Raw genomic sequence first — 17,969 nt, forward strand, 5'->3', positions numbered from 1 at the left:
GTCCTGGAATGCCATTTTCTGGTTGTTATGTTGTACACAAAATTCATAAAGCACTTTTCAACCAGCGATACCTGGTGTGAACCTGGGCAAATGTTAAGCCGGTAATGCAGAGAAAGCACTGCTGCATTCAGCTCCTCACTGCCAGGGATGACAGGCAGAATGGCAATTATTTTAGAGACTATAGAGAGCAGATACAATAAGAAACTGCCCCTTCTTTGTAAAACAGATGCTGCACAGGATGGATTATCATACAAAATAATCCAAGGGAAAAAATGTTTATTCTCATTCATCAGCTGGATGCACCTCTTAAGTGTAACATCCATTGGTCCACTGAGTTAGACTGTGTCCTGTCTGGAAAAGAAAACTAACGATCCAACTTCTTTTTATTGTCAGCTGCTGTTTCAAGCAGACAGAGTGGTATGCAAAGTGGTGGAGACACACCATGAGAAGGTTATCCTTTACCAGCTTTACACAGCAGTAGAGGCATTAAAGAGAGCTGCCCTATTTTTATGTTGTGTATGCCACAAGCAGTGAGCCTGGTGATCTGGGAAGCGGAGCTGAACCCATGTGTGACTCTCTTGCCCAAACATTTAAGATACACTGGACTTAGCTGTGCTTGCAAAAATAGACTGTAAGAAATACCCTTTCAACAAATTTGCATTGAGAAAATATTGAGCTTATTCCTTGTGAGCTCTGCAAGTAACCAGTGAAGGCAATGGCAAATACAACTCTTTCAACTCAAGTTGGAATGAGAGGACACATACAGACAAACGGTGCAGCTTGTCACAAGATGACCAGTGCTTTCCAGTGTGCACATACAGCAACTCTAACAAGGCAGATGAGGTTTTTTATGTTTGCCATGATCTCTGAATGTTCAAAATCCACCCAGATGCTTTTTCCAGGTAGCAGGAGATTATGTGTCCGGGTATATCCAGAGCTATTTCTTGCAAAGGACACAATTTCCTTCTGCACACTTCCAGTTTCCCATCAGGTAACAGACCTTGTGAACTAAGGTCATCAAAGAAAAAAAATGACAATAATATTAAAATTCAGTTCTGAATCAGGCACTTACCATTGCATCCATAAAAGGGAAGGCAGCAAGATAAAGGAAGGCCCTCCGAGTTTTACTCCCCACTGATTCATCCACATGGTGCAGCTTATTAATAATGTAATACCCCAAATCGCTATATGCTGTAGAGACACAAGAATAGGAATGAATGATAAAGGTTACTTATGGAGTCTGGGTGAGATATGCAGAAGTACCTGAAAGACTGCAACACCCAGGAGCTCAGACATGCATCCACTTAGAAAACAGCTGCAGGGGCTTCAGGATATTACAGCCTCACCAGCTGGTGTTTATGACAGAAGAGTGCTCTCACAGTTCTTTTTCAAGTAACCTTTGGCAGAGAAGTGATAATAAATGGCCAGGTTGGGAGATGGGTATACTAAGTGGCACATCTGTTTGCTAAATGAACACACTGGTACTCCAGAAAATCTATTGCTCTTTTATTAACTCAAGGCTCTTTGTTAGAAAAGCTGTTTTCACCAGGCATTATGTATTTCATGGGATGTAGTACCTTATAAACACTGAAACCATCTATTGTCACTGCATTCTCATGACACTACCTGTAAACCTTCCCAAAGCTGTGAAAGGATACTGTGAATTGCGAAGGCACGCAACACATCACCCTCATTATGCTTCTCCCTTACCCTGTCTAATGATCACGTCTGCTGAGACAGGGCACTGTGCCCTTCCCTGTATGGTCCCCGGGCAGCCTCCACCAGCCTTAGCTTCCTTCTTTATCTAGAGCCAACATCTCAGGAGTCACAAGTCAGAAAAGGGCACTGCTGGAAACCAGGGGGTTGCCACTTCTGATCGCCAGGATGTTATTTCACCATCCTGTTTCAGCCTGAGACAAGAATTTTCAGTGTAAGGCAAAAAGCTTCTTGCCAGGTCTCTCTGCCCAAAGCGTCGGGCTGAAGACAACACAGATGCAGGGACTCACCACACAGCCCCCTGAAGAACGGCTTGCTTCTCTGTTAGTACCCATGTCATCCAGTTGTTTTAATAACCCCAGAGTCCTCCCCATGACCACGGAATGTCTGAACTATGGGGACTTGGATAACATGCACAGTTAAATAACTCAAACAGTTTTTAACCTTCTACAAACTATGTTCTAGATCTGCATATTATCACTTGGTTTCCACTATACAGTTGTAACAGCTGTTAAAAGAATGATTAGGTTGTAAAGTCAATCTCCCAACACAAGTAACAGCAGAATTACCTCAGTTCTCTTCCGCTTGTGTCTTTTCTAAGGTAATTATTTCAAATGTGAACATCTATCAGATTTTCCATTTATAACAACTCTATTATCATTGTATCTACCTTCACAAAAAGTATTTCAGGAAAAGATATCCTTTGCATGCATGCAGGTCACTTAATCGGATTGACAAACGCTAATGCTAGGCATTCAATTCAATCTTTTTAGCCTAAAACTATCTTTCATAACTCATTAACAGTGTTTGGAAGCAAGTGAAGAGGAGTTTAGCTCATCATTGTTTTGTGATTGCTTAGAGATACAGCAGTTAAATGGTTAACAGGACTGAAAAGATTTTTCAGTCTGGACAAGACAGTGTAAACAAGGTAGTAAAATAGAAGTGCCACCCTCCTGAGGCACTCCCAGCCTCACTTCATTTTGAAGGGGGTTGGGGAAGAACTTTAAACCAGTACTCCGACCTTTCCTCAGTTCAGGGAGGCCAGATTAGTTCTTCAAGTGTTCATGTGCTTGTTGCAGTCCAGTCACACATCAAGCACAACCTCATTTTTGTGTGAACACCCATATATCAACTTTTGCTCAGTAGTTTGAGAACTCTCTTTTACGGAGTTTTGCGTGGTAAGTCCTTGCAGAAAGCTGCTTTTACAGCACAACAGTACAGGGATGTTTCTGAATCAACTTATTTGAATGAATGAGGAGAAGTTTGGAAGGCACCTGAGACAAGCCACACAAGAAGGTCAGATTCATCGAGCTGTCTCTTAGGTTCTGTTGAAGTTGCTTTACATTTTTCCTGCACAACAACTTAAAAACTGCTGCAGGAAACACACCAGCCTTATTCTCTACATGGGCACTGACAGAATCAGAGTCCAGGAGCTGAGGAACTTGCTTCTGCGGAGGGGTCCCCACCAGCAGTGCAGTGCTGGGAAGGCAGCACGCTGCAGCAGTCACCCTCCGTGCTCTCCATGCACTTCACCTGCTTTAAATGAGACTTTAAAAGTGTTCAGAAAGTGATTAATAAGTAACTTCTTTTTTGGCTATAAAAGCCACTGGGATGTTTACATTATTATTTTTTAAGTTTACTATCACAGAAAAGTTCACAGAATCAGCAGGATCAGAGGCCGAGCTACTCTCACTTCTAGGAACAGAGTTCACCAGAGGGCTGTAGTTTATTGGCAGGGCCTTCTCAAAGGACTCATACCACCACAGCCCACAGCACCACATTTTTAAGATTTCTAGGGATATAAGCACTGTGCTCTGTAAGCTTTAAGACTTTTGGTTTTTTCTTTCCTCCATCAAAAATCTAACTGCATTTTTTAATGTGATTTCGATTTTAAAATCATAATGGCTAAGCTTAAAAGATAGTTTTAAAATAGTCACTATTCCACATGTCACTGAAAGCACACAGTCACTTTTGATGATGTCCATGAATGTTTCCATCCTCAGAAAGAAGGACTCAGCAAGCCGAGATTTACTGACTAATATACAGGCATGTGTCTCAGAGCCGCGAATAAAGCAATTGATGATGCAATTACAAGTTAACCTTGGCCAACCTTACAAACTTATTATGAAGCATGACACAAAATTAATAACACAGACAACAGAGCTGAAGAGTACTACACGAATCTAAAGCAGATGGCTCTTCCCATTCCTTGCATCATTTCAACCAAAACAGAGAAGTCCAACTCCAAGACAAGCTGCCTGTTTGCTCTCCCTTAATACCTCATTTATTTTGATATGTCTATGGATTAGTTTTGCTACAGAATTTAAGGAGGAATTCTTGCTTTTGGCTTTTCCATTTAAGACCCAGAAGCTTAAGAAATGACACTGAAAACCACATCCCTAATTGGATCTCCTCTTCCCTACACTGATTCAAGCCTCTAACAAGCCAATTACTACCACATGCACTTCAGACATTCTTAAAACAACTGAACACCCTCTTAATGATGCTCACAGTCTCAAACAAATAGTCATACTATAGTCATTCTGGAGCTGTCTACTACCAAGTATGTTATACTGACATCATCAAGAAAACAAAACCAAACCCTCATATGAAGTGATACCATTTACTTTCAGACACAGAGCTACATATGTCAATATTAGCTTTACTGAAGGAAAAAAAACCCAAACAGCTTACAAGCATCTCAATGCAGCCTGATTACTGCAATCATCCTTTTCTGTGCTCAGCTCTATTTCTAACATTGCATTAGTTGATTTTTTCTCAAATCTATCAATGACTGTTGGTCTCTGAAATACCTTTAGGTAGGCCAACATCACATGAGCCTGTTTTAACCGAAAAACAATCACTGCTATCCTAAAATCCACAAATGCTTTGGTCACAGGCTTTCTTCATTCTTCCTTTGCCGTGAATACCTTGCTCACAAGAAACTGCCCCTGTACTGGGAGAAGGGTTAGAGCAGCCTGGAATATATTATGATTTGTGTTCCTGTGCTATCATGTTTTCCCTGGTCAAAATGTTTAGTGCGAGCCAGTAGAGTGGGCACATCACAACAAGACTGACTGGAAAAAATAGCTCAGGTTGTCATAAGCCACTCTGTAAATCCTAGTCTCTAGAAAATTCCAGTAATGTTACAGTGGAAGGGGTGGGATTACACCTGTATCTCGCTTCTCTTGCAGACCTTTCAGGCCCAGGCAGTGACCATGTATACGGGAAGTTCAAAAGAATCAGTGGAATTACTTGGAGCTGCTGAAGTTTTCCCCTGTGCAATCTGCGCAGGGAATGGCCCAAGCCTGCTGGCCTGTCACTTAATAAACTGGCATAAAACAAATCAGTTGCACATCTGGACCATCCAGTCTGCTCTAAGTTTGCCTGATTACTAAAGTTCCAACCTTTTTTTTCCTGGTAATAACAAACGATCCCTCATGTAGTTTTAATCAGGCATTGTAGGCACCAGTTAAGGATGTCTACCTAAGCAAAGAGAATGTTTCCCCAAAGTAACATCTGCCTTGTCATTTACAGAACCTCAGAGAGCTGTTGAAAGTATTATTAATATGCAAAAGGAAATAAACTTTCTCAGTATACTATTTCTCAGTAAATTAGTGAAAGGCTGAACAATGTTGCTGTATTGCTAAAGAAAATGTCCATGCCCTACACGACATCGGTGTTAAAAGGATCCACTTAGTGTGGAAGGCTTACCAGCAACAACGTGAAATGCGTTACATTAGCATAATGTTATATAAATGATTTCTCTCTTCTGTCAAGCTGGCAATTTAGTAAGATGTCAAAAATATGCACACACAGGCTTAGCATCTTGAATCCCTTCTCTCGCAGCCCAATATCCCCACCAAAAGCCAATCTCTGAAATAACGAGGTGCTTTATCTGGCTACATAGCAAACTTCTCACCAGGAAACCCTAATTGGTGGCAGTAGCTGCCCCCAAAATAGCACAAGGGAAGGAAGGCAGCACACTATCTTCAATTCCCAGATCACAAGTGAAACAGCAAGTGCAGGAATACTGTACTGGTCAAGGTTTGCAGCAGCATTACGAATGGGATGAGAATATGGTTTCAATTCCCTTTGAATAAGTCAACTAGTTTTTGGTTCTGACTGCTACCTGCCCAGGAGAGTGATAGGAACTGTTGTTGAAGACTTTGCAGATGCTCATGGGAACATGGTGGGGTGAGGACTTAAGGACCCAGAGCTTGCAGCTGTGAGTTTGAGTGGCTTGGCTCAGCCAGTCACTCCCACAGAGGCTGCGTTAGCTCCAGTGGGGAAGCCGTAGTGGGGAGCACTGCTGCTGAAGCAACGAAACATCAGTCAGCTGGGTGAAACGGCCTGTTTTGGTATTTTAAATATGTAGAGGCTGCTGTTTGTGAGGAGCTGTGTGTGCAGACTGCAAATAGTTTCTATCACAGTTGGAAATATGGTGATTCATTGTGGTCACTGTGTTTCTAGCACCACTTGTTTTCTTCTGACTTTTTGGTACTCCTCCTTATTTCATTGGGCTTCTGCTTCCCCGTTCCTTCCTGGGCTTTGACAGTCCACGGCAGACAGTCGTGTCATCTTCCTTAGCCCCATACACATGGCATATGGAAGAAATATAGCCCCCTGAGCGTTGTTTCTGTTTTTCATCTGCTGAACATCAGTAATGTGAATTTTTGTCTCATGTAGATAGTCTGTGATAGGCTTGCAGCTGCTGGAGAGTAGTTGTAGGTCCTAGGAGGCTGCCTCTCTGTCACTGGACTCCTTCTCTTCCTCCTGCTGGGCAGGTTGTGCATCTGTGGGTCAGAGAAGAATAATCAGGATTTGAAACATGTTCAAAGGAAACTTGGAACATAAAACTTGGCAACATCACCCAGGCAATTGGTGTTAGAATCTGACTAACTCCATTCTCTCGGGCGCTCTGCCAGTCTCTGCTGTGGCCTTTGCATATTTTCAGGCACAGACAAGTTAAAATACTAAAAAATATTTTGCAGTTTGCCACCATAAGCAGCTGAAAGATTGCATGATGCCCTTCAATTCAGGACTTTAAAACATGGTGAGTACAGCTTTCTTTTTTCGTTTTTGCCCAATATCTGCAGAGAGGGCATTTCAGACATTCTGAACTCAGCAGGGCTCTATTTCAGGCAAAGGCAAGAAACTCATCTGGCCCATTTTTCTAATGGCTGCTCCAAACACCTCCCCTTCAATAAAAAGTCCCGTATGGAAAATCCAGCTACATCTTTCACCTGGAAATCTGATAGTTATACTTCAAATTTTCTTAAAATCTATCACAGCTTAAAATAAAATGTTGGATGACTAGAAAATATTTCTTTATCCAGTTGGCAAAGCCAAAAACTTTGACCAGCACTGGCAGGAAAACAAGTGAGCAACTAGAAGAGCAGCTCTGGGAGCTGAAGAAACATTCCAAGCAAAGAAATATGAGAGCCAAACATACAAATGGCCCAAAATTTATAATATTGACTCAATAAAGCAGCTTCAACTGTAAACATATTGAAGAAGTGACTAATCAATACCAGTGAATTAAATTAACTTGAATGCATGGATCCAGCTTATAAAATCAGCAACAGCTTATCCCTGGCACAGAGTTGCCGTGGCTAGTGAGCCGTTACCGTAAGCATTTATTATGACTGTAACACAGAGCAAAAGTAAACAGCATACGGCTGCTGTATCAGTGGTAGAATAAGAGACATGATGGTCAAACAAACTGGAGTGCTTGGGAGGCACATAAAGGTGGTGAATATAGCTGGCAGCCTGTTAAAGGACAAGAGCAGGGGGCATTTATATTTCCCGGAGGGCTCTTGTACCCACTTGGGCAGGAACTATATGCCAACCAGCAGCACATGCTGCTCTTGAGATGCTAAAGCCTGATAAAGAATGGTGCCAAGCTTCCAGGCGACTGCAATTTCACAGCAATTCTGAATACTGACATCAGACTCACATGTCCCATCTTTCTGCGATGGAATGACCCCCTACTGCTCGTCACCCAACTCAACCCTACTGCCTGTCAACCAGCCCTCCTCCCATCCCTTCGACCTCCCAGCTTTCAGGATTGTACCTGTTGAATGCAACGCACTCTCTGCTTCTTCCTCCAGTGTCTCCGGTTCCTCCTTGCTGAGGTCCAGAGGCTTCAGCTCTGTGGAACGAGCCAGAAGATGCAGAGAATCTGGTGCAGTTCTGGGAGAGGATGAAGTTAGTGTCTTCCAGGTCACATGCCTTTTTATTGTTGTGGTACCGGTTGATGCTTGGGTTGGTATCACATTTCTCCAGGCTCTCAGGAACTGGCAAATCCTGTGGCTGCCTTACTTTTTATGTCCAGTTCATATTTGCTTGTGTGTTGTCTCTGCTTCAGAGGACACTCATGGAACCGGTCTCAGTTTGACACAAAGTGCTCTCAGTAACTACTTTTTCTCTTATAGATTAATTATTCAAATGAAATAGATGATTACTAGTGCTACCAGAGAGTAATACCTGATATTTTAATAAGATGCTGGCACCTACTTGCTTAGAGTTTTATACTGTGAGATAAGTAGCAAAGGGATAGATACAGAGGGAGTACACCGGCAATACCATCGAATTCTGACAAAGAGCCCTACCAAGCACACCCTGAAGCCCTGCTAAACTAATTTGGGCAGATACTGCTAGTTGATAATCACTGCCTAACAGTGAGACTGAGCTATCAGCTTCGTGCAATCTGTCATCTTTGCCAGAGTTTTGCTCCCACACCGGACTGAAAGAGATCATCAGCACATCTTGCTGCCAGGCAGGAGAGCCCTGGAGGTGGAATCTGCCACTTAACAACCTATTTAAAAAGTAATAAAAATTGCGTGGATGGGTATGATACCAGCCCAAGAGATTTAATCTCTTTTGCATCTCCTGTTGCACTTCCAAATGAAATCTTAAGCACACAGATTAATCAGTTTGGAGAACAGGCAAGGGAAGCAAATTAAAAGACATATTAACTAGATGTGAAGGGACCTTACCTATTAAGGTATGAAATATAGCAGCTACAGCGCCAGCCACAACCATGCACAAAACTGCTTTGGTCCTGTCTCGTTTGCTGTTCACAAACACCAGACCTACATTTTTGAAGTCACTCATGGGACCCGTGAAAAACTTCATGAGGGAGTACGCCAGCCCATAGCTGGCCAGCATTTCCACAGCATCTTCCTTAACAGCAGCGATGCCCCTGTTCAAGGCCTGTTGGAACACAGAAAGAGAAAATAATGTAGCACATGTGGAAGTGTACCAAAAATGATCTTCTGCAGCTGACTTCTGAAGGAACGAGCAAGTTCAGCTCTCATTGTTTTCACCTCAAGTTGACCTTATTTCTCTGGGTTCAGCAGCAGCAACCTGTGACTTGAAACACAGGAAACTTCATAATTTCATATGGACAGTACATTCAAGTCAAGTAGACTCAAAGATAAAGCAAATATCTGCTTCTAAAGTATATAATGGAACTCCTAGTATAGCACAAGTCAGTCTCTTTCCTTTTTAGGGTAATTTTAAGACCTGCTAATAATCACAGATAATACAAGACCACTTAAATGCTGCTTTGAGGTCTCAGCCCTGAACTGAACAAAGCACAGTCCTTGCAGGTCATCTTTACATGTAAAAAGTCTGACATTATTATATGCTGCAATTTCAGGAGCTCAAACCTTTTTTCAGCATTATGAACTTTTCACTACGTCCTATGTAACTGTTGTGAATGGCTGATATTATCCTATGATGTTTATTATAGAACTATGCCAAATATGTACATGACCAAACATAAGTGTTCTCCTTTCATGTATTTCACAAGACTCTGATCCTATATTAATTTATATTTCCTAGTGGTACATCTAAAAATAAATACAGCACACGTATTTCAAAACATATTCAGGTTCAACGTACCTACTAATTCATTCTAGGTCTGTATTTAGGAAACGTCTGCCAATGAATCACTAAGAATTAGATGGATTATTTTTACAATTGAGGTGAACCATATAAAAAAATGTGTAAAATTGATTCAGATTCCAGCTTGCAACAAAATGCTTCTAAAATATTGAATAAAAATGACAGAATGATCCAACTTTATCTGCAGTGTGACAGCATCAATCATCTGGTACACCCAAAAAAAAAGGTTACAACAAGATTAGATTCAAAAAGCATGAAGGATGAAATATGACTTGTTTTCACGAGTATTTAGTTCCTATGGGTTACAGCTGATGTGTTCTGACAGGGCCGCGGCAATGAGGTCAACCAGGAACATCTTGCCAACCCATCCTCCAAATCTCAGTCTATCTACTTCCACAGCAGTTCTTACACTGCTTTTTCTGAATGAACAAAACAGGCAGAGTATCATCAGGTAACTGGGGTGAAGTTCTTCCATTTCAAATGTAAACATAATCTTTTTGCTGCAGTCTTTTGACTTCTTTTTTCCCTTCCAAAGACCATACAAGCAAGCAACTCCCATTGACTTCAAAAGAAACCACATCCTTGTAGCAGAAATGAGTATTTTTATTACTGTTCTTTTCCACTCTTTCTGTGAGATGTGCTTAGTTTTTGAATCTAAAGCTGCACTGTCAACATAGCGAAAAGCTATAGAAAATACCAACTTCTCCATCCTTGATATCTGCCAAATCTCTCTAGCCATGTGTTTTGGCCTGAACACCTGAGACTCCAAATGTTTTCATCTGTCTTGCTCCAGTTTGCCCCTTCCTGAAAATACCATGTGTTAGATATGGAATATCCACAGCTGCTATATGCAACCTTTCCTCAGGTATAGATAATTCCATCTATTGCGTCAATAAGAATTCAAAACCAGATGCCCAAACCAGTAGTGGATGTATAAAAACTGTACTCAAACAATTTGTGGAAAAGACTGTGGCCTCTGAAATGAATAGTCAAGTTTAGCTGTCTTTTGTGATGATGCTTGTGATGATGTTGTAATCAATATCAAGTTGTATACAGAATTATAATATTTTCATTTAAACTTCCTAAAGATGCCAGCCATGCAGGTAGTAATCTTCCAGTCTAATTTCCTGATAGATTTCCAATTCAATATCTCATAAAGAAAGAAAAATATAAACCAGGTAAAGGTCTCTATTTTTTTTATCTGACACTATCTATCTCGTACACTTCTTGTGTGAACAAAACTCAATAACAGAACTTCATCAGCAGCATCTGTATTCCTTGTTCGTTTTGCATGCAACAGAACATATCTCTAGTGAGATTTGTGTAGCTTGTCAAAGAAATCACACAAAACTAGGTAGTAACAATATTAATAATAATGACAATACTTAATAGGAGAAGTTAGCTTGATCATACATATTTCAGATGTCATCCTATTTTCAGCTGGCTTGTTCACATCAAACTTGAAGGGAGAACCAGGAAATCCAGATCCTGGAAGGAAGACTATTTGTGATGGCACCTTCTCCTGAGTTCTTAATGAACAGCTAACCTAATATGGTAGTAGGCTAGAATGTCACAGTAAATTGATATTAATCAACTGTGACTAAAATAAAGCCACTGACACATTGCTGACCCTTATTTTAGAAATACCAGAAAAAAGCACATAATACTTCCAGGTTGAGCATGATCTGGTAGGTACATGAAGAGGTTAGTTGAAGTAAATCATATTCCTAAAACACTTCTCAAAAAGGCAGGCTCCAAGAGCTACAGGTACTTCTATGCAATGTCTTCTATAACACATTATGTAATCACTGGAAAGATTAAATCTTTACTATAGGACTCAGTAAGAACCCCTTGAGTCTTTTTTCATTAATAATTGTGTGCTCTCTGCAATGTTTACTAAAATCGGAGAGGCCTAGCATTTTGAAATTCCCACCCAAAAGATTCAAGTAAGACAAAAACTATATAATGCACTTAATGACTTTTCAATCTAGTAACCACACCTTTACAGTTGGGTACCACAGCTGGCTTTATCCTCTTAGAAGGAACATAAGAGACCTCTATCAAATTTCTAGGACATGCATAATGGATGAATCCCACAAAGTGTTGCATGCAAAGGCAGTGATTTTAAAAGCAACAATTGGGAGAAAAATGTCAAGGGTCTAGCTTGTCCTATTTTGCATGAGCTTTCAACACTATTCACTAATGTTGGCAGAAAAGGTTTGGTTCTGATCTACAGCTACACACCTCTGTTGCCAAAAATTCAAAGTCCGTCTCTTTAGCTGGTTCCATAGAGCTTGACCACTTCCCACATGATCCTCCCCTCACAGAGACTATTGGATGACATATAAAAGCATAAAAAAATTCACTGAGAAAGCCACACCTATTGTATATGCCTACTTCTGCTTTTAAAAATATTACCTGTGTACTGCACAGAATTTCAATAGTCTGTATCTAACTGGAGGGGCACATTTTCTACTTCATTTGAAGTTAACTATTGACTATGAAGTCAATACTTGATTAGTGCATGTGTTTCAAATAAGAGCAGGTAAAATTCAAGAAATGTAACTCCTTTTAGTCCTCCATTTTGCTTATCCTGGAAAAGGAGACTGTGACTTAGTGGAAGGTGGCACATTCCTACAGCTTCTTCAATTTGAAGCTGGGATTCTGCCTGAGCTGTTTTCAAGTCTGTTCCAGCTAGTTATCTGCCTAAGGGTGACACCGAAAACCTGCTCAGTTTGGCAGCAGCTTGGCCAAATATATGCTCAGTTCAGCAAAGATTTGTGAGATGTTCCCTCTCCCCCTCCCCTAAGAAAATGGAAGAAAGACAAAGTATCCAACTAAAAATCAAGCTGATATAAGGGACAGCCCCTCTCCTGTGTCAAATAATCTCTGTCCTGATGATTGTTGGCTGAGTTTTCATTTACTAAATCCTGTCACACTGAAATCTTCAGTATCAAATGTACCAGCTGGCTCTGGCTGTTCTGCCTCCCCCCGTCACCACCGCAGGAGCTGCACTGCCAGAAGGACACCTGGGCGACCTGATGCTCTATAAAGCACGGCACAATTGAATCCCTGTGTCGGTGCTACCTGAGCATTATCCCATCTGCATCTCTGCTTCTGCCAGGGTTTCTCGTAGAGGCAGGAGCCGCAGTTGGCAACTTGAGGGAAACAGCTAGTGATCTGTGTAAGACTTCCGTGGATGTAGACACAGAAGTGGGAGAAAATGGGGTAAAAACAGTATGTGCACATTTATTCTAGCTCAAGAAGACTGCCCAAACAAACACACAGATTGAGCTCTGAAGGGGTAGAGGGATTCTGACCTTGTAGCTTGGAAATGATGACTGAGGAGTGTTTATTGTTTTGCATCTCTTTTGTTTGTTTTGTTTTGTTCTGTATCACTTTTCCTCTAATTCAATATCTCTAATTTTGAATTGGCATTTTTCGTAGATCACGTGTCAAATGCCATCTGAGGTCAGTTCCTATTAGCCCACTATTAAAATAATCGACTCCCTCCCTGATCCTTTACTAAAGCTGGCTGTAAGAAAACAGCTACTCAGGTCTGTCCACAGCACTGAAAGTGCTGACATCAGTTCAACCCACTGAAATAATCCCAGTCCCCAGCAAGAGACCGTAGCCCTGACCCCCAGCCAGAAGGAATAAGAGATACCTGTCCTGAGAGAGGGACACTCAGGCACCCCCTTGATGTGTGGCCTGTCTCTAGAGAGGCCGTCCTTGGAAGAGCACTAGGACTGCCCTGAAAATGAGAGCTGAAGTCCTTCTGTCTCTTGCTGCTTCCTAATTCGAAAGAAACTGGAAATGCAGGGCAGGTGTCATGGCTTCATCTCAAAAAAATGTTAGCGTACAAAAATTTCAACTGAATTTACTCTGTCTGCTTTAGTAAAGAGAACATGGCCTAGAAGAAAGCCCACAGACCCTGTGAAACAAAACCCAATCCATGAAGACTAAAATGCAATCAGTAACAATTTTTTTCCCCATTCACCTTCCTGAGCAGCAATGGAAAGCAAGAATGAACATTTTTGCAAGATTCCTACTCTTATCTGCCATGCCTGCTACTCTGTGACTACTATCAGGCTCTCTGTTCTACTTTTTGATGCTATTCACTCACTATCCAATATAAAGGCTGTACAAAAATGTGTCCTAGAGAAGTTTAAAGAAAGACTCTAAATCAAAAATAACATAATTTTAGAGCATTCACAGCTTGCACTTGACTGGGGGTACATCAGGGAACAGCACTTTTTACAGCACAGCCAGGAGGCACCCGAATAAACAGGGCAGAAGTGGCAAGAGTGAAGTCAGTGAAAATGGGAAATTCTTCCCACTGCAAGAACCAAGACAAGGAGGACACGCTGGGGAGCTAGAAGAGTAGTTAGAGCACACTACCCCTGGGCACCTACTGCTTGTGAGTAGATTCATGCACAACAAGACTGAGAATAATACAAAAAAACGCAGATGGCTGCAGAAGATAATGGTGCAGGACCACGGGAAAAAAAACAGAATAATGAAGCCAAAATGTGCCTCATTTAAAACTGTGGTTGACAAAGAGTCAGAATATTTATGACAGGGAGCAATCGTGGAGGGGTGAAATCAGCTGCTGCAGATGGTGGCCTCCCCATGGGATGTGAAGAACACTGATCCTGAAGCCAAGAGAGCTACGAGCCATGATGGTGGGAAGCCCTTCAGGATGTATTCCCCAAGTGGTGTTTACTGAATGGGGATGGCTGACACCTGCATGAAGGAGACCTAAACCACTGCCACTTCCACTGACAGGTGCGGAGAAACCTGCCCCCTGAGGTGAGACCATCACCATAAACTTCTCCTGACCTTTTTTAGGCAAGCAGTGCTTGCAGGGGCACAGGACAGAAGCAAAATCAACATGGCAGAGATATTCCCCTGCATTATGACTTCCCTGGTGTCCTCTGGCTGATGCCCATCAATTGTCTAAAATGTATTTAAAGTGAAACTCAAAAGGGAATGCTCTGCTCTTAGAGCAGTATCTGAGCTTTTCATTCAGGTTTCACGGGAGCTCACCCACAAAGGTGAGATGCATTTGTGATTAAATTCCAGAAGCACGGCTAACTCTAGGCTGAGGTTATTTGTCATCAGATCTTCTTCACATGGAGGCCAGAGACTCTTTTTCCCTCAAAAGCTATTTCTAAGTCTATAAGTACAGACAAATAAAATTGAGACATAAATTGAGTCACATAAAACTAGGAGAAGGTCGGCTCCCTGTCTCTTCAAAATGCCCTGTGGAATAGCTATCGTTTCTTCACCAAATTCCATTTTGATTACTTTTAAGTGCTAGAAAACACCGTGGAGGATACAAATGCATATCACATGTATCTGCAGACAAAGATTATCTGCCTTAATCACAAGTGATACGGTATCTACAGTAGTGTTCCTTTTTTCATTTTTAATTTCTCACAGAAACAGGCTCTGTTCTCTTCCTCGCATTATACCCCAAAGTAAAAAGTAAGCTGATTTACTATCAGTTGCATATTTCATAAAATCACATTTTCTCATGTTTATAAATTAAATCTCTGCAAGGACTGTTATAAGACTTGTTTGTATGTGCACAGTGAATTTAATCTATGCAGGTCCCATGCCTCTCACGACTCTGGCATATTACCTTTTTATTAGCATTAACTCATTTTTTGCTGAAATACTCCTCACATCTCTCTCCTCTTAAAATGGAGATCGCCATTTTCTCCATGATCACACCTTCTCATAGGCTCCAGAGGGCACAGAGAGGTTTGGGTTGGAAGGGGCCCTTGGGGGTCAGCTGTGAGCCCTGCCCCGGGCTGAACGTCTGGGAGATGGTGTGAAGGAGACCCCACACCTTCCCTGGGCAGCCACCCTGATTGGCCGCCCTCACTCTGAGTCTTATTGTGTAACCAGAACTGGCATCCAAAAATACATGGCCATCTTCCTTTCACATTAGAACATACTTTCCTGCCAGCGAAGGCCATGCTCCTTGCATGGGCCTGAACTTCCATTTCCCACATTTCCCCTTCCTTTCCTGAAACCTCTTTGCTTCATCACTCCATACTTCTCCTTGCTGCTGTCTTTCATCAAAGACCTTGTCCTTGAAAATAACCCACCTATATTTTCACCTCATGGCAGGAAATTAATTAGCTCCACTTGCCTTCCAATTTTCACCTTTTCTGCTGCCACTGGCTCTTTCATAGATAAAACTTACCTTACAGCAGAACAGTATTTTTCAGTAATTTAGTGTTGTATTAATTTCTTTTGTATTTCTAAGTTCATGCATTACATATGAAGCTAGGCTTTTGCTTTCTCATTGTTTCACATATTACAAGTAGGGTATTTTTTCGCATAAGGTTAGCTGACACTCCCAATTATAAGATCTTGCATTTAGTGCAAGACAAGTTTTTCCCCTTAAAAAAAAATCAGTCCTGGCAAAGACCCAAACTGAAAAAAAAAAATCCAAGCAAATACCTTAATATACCTGCAAAAATACATTTGCCAATTGCAAGAATAAGGAAAATCAATGAGATTCGTCCCTGGATTTGTAGATTTTTAATAATTTTCCTTAAACTTTTCACATTAAAAAAATCTTAAGGCATGCAGAATTTGGTGAAAAATTCTGAAATTTGGCAAAGGCCATCAAAAGTGCCTTTAAAACAGACCACCAAAACTTGGGCAACCACCTGCAAACTCTGAGCTGCACAGAAGAACTCGTTAAACTACTTTTAACTGCACAGAAATCTTGTCTGTATTTCAGCTGCACTGAGTGTGCTCCTGGGCATTGAGCTTAGAGCAGTGAAGGTCGAGCACCACACGGCAGATACTGAGTAGGTACAAGACCTTAATGTACCAGGAGACAAGGGAACACCACCTGCATCATTAGCTCAAAGAAAAAGGGACAGCATTTCTCTTTCCGTGGACTGAAGATGCAGTACCCTACAAAGACTTCCTTCTCCCAGGAATTGTGAGGTCGTTTATTCTCCTGTCTTGGCTCTTGTGGAAAGTACCCTGGGGGCCAGATCTGTACAATTTACTTTTGTTGCTTCAGCTCTCTTATTTCTGTACATTTCCACCCTTTGTTAGGGACTAAGATCCCACGTCCTCTTACTTGGAACACTAATAATTGGCACTTCCTCTCAATTCTCTTTCCATGTGGAATTTAAGGGATGTAATAATTATAACCAGCAAACTCTGCAAGAGCCAACAAACAAATCTGAGGCTGTCAATACTGCAGCAAAATATTTTAGTATCATCACACATACTATCCTACCACTTTGTGGCTGCTCTAGAGATTACCTGACTGCTGCTATTGTTTAGAATTACTAATTTTGCCACAGTCAGAACTGGTAGTCAACTGGGAAGGGTGGGTTAATTCATTGGCGTATGGCTGTGCAAACAGGTATTTCGGGGTTTGGTGTAACAAAGAAGTAGAAGCCTCACAAGATGGATGCCCTGTGAGGGGAACCTCCTGTTAAATCAGCAGCTGATCGCTTTTGGAAATAATCCCTTGATATACTTAGTTCAGTGGTAGCTGTTCAATCTCTTTTGATTGCAGAAGGTGGTGAAGTTCAGCCTCAGTGAAAATGTACACGATGGGACCGAAACAGTTTCAGATAATGGGGCTGTAAGGGAAGACACTGTGCAAAAATAGATTTTTTTCCTATAATCACTTTCAAATATGACTACAGCACAAGTTAATTGCTCAAAAGGTGGAAATGTCAGAATTAGGGGGGGCTACTTTTGGTGTCTGCCCCTCACTCCCTCCCCCAGCGTAGTTCACATTTATCAGTAGTCCGCAGCAGACCAGCGTTAAGTGTCGCTTGCAAACTGCAAGCCCTCTGTTGTTGGTGGAGCTCCCATGGTCATTTGGAGCTCCCTGGAAGAGTCCTGACATCTCTCTGCCAGGCAAAATACGTAAAGCAACCGAGTTTCTGCCATTTAATGAACATTACTTGTACATGATGAAAGGCTAAAGCAAACTGAAGCAAGTGTCTGCAGGTTTTGTTCATTCAGCTTGGATAAATGTTCTCTCTCTCTCACTGCAGACAGGATAGGTAAGAACCCCGCTGAGCAAATGCACAAAATTCTTGATTTGTCACATGTCAGGGCTTAGGAAGAAGAAAGGCAAACAACTGCAGTTCGGTCTTTCATTCTCCTCAGTACTACACTATGTCCAAAAGAAAATTAAAAAAAAAAAAGAGAACAATCTATAAAGTATATGCCAAAGCTACTATGATTACAAAAAATACATATAACCATCAAACAAGGCTTCTGTGCCTGACTTGAGAGGTGGGAGCTTGTCCAGCTGTCCCTGAACGTGTAGTACAGCCCTA

The 17,969-nt window shown here is 41.5% G+C and overlaps 1 protein-coding gene across 1 annotated transcript in view; it reads right to left on the reverse strand.

Annotated features, from left to right (window-relative positions):
- ANKH (ANKH inorganic pyrophosphate transport regulator) overlaps positions 1–17,969 on the reverse strand; it is a 96,548-nt gene that overhangs the window by 30,752 nt on the left and 47,827 nt on the right. The window contains exons 2-3 of the mRNA XM_082047062.1: positions 8,718–8,934; positions 1,073–1,191 (exon numbers count right to left, since the gene is read on the reverse strand). Of these exons, the coding sequence (XP_081903188.1) occupies positions 1,073–1,191; positions 8,718–8,934 (336 nt within the window). The remainder of the gene's footprint in view (positions 1–1,072; positions 1,192–8,717; positions 8,935–17,969) is intronic.

This window comes from Streptopelia decaocto (assembly GCF_964273445.1).
Source record: "Streptopelia decaocto genome assembly, chromosome: 2".
NCBI classification, from domain to species: domain Eukaryota; kingdom Metazoa; phylum Chordata; class Aves; order Columbiformes; family Columbidae; genus Streptopelia; species Streptopelia decaocto.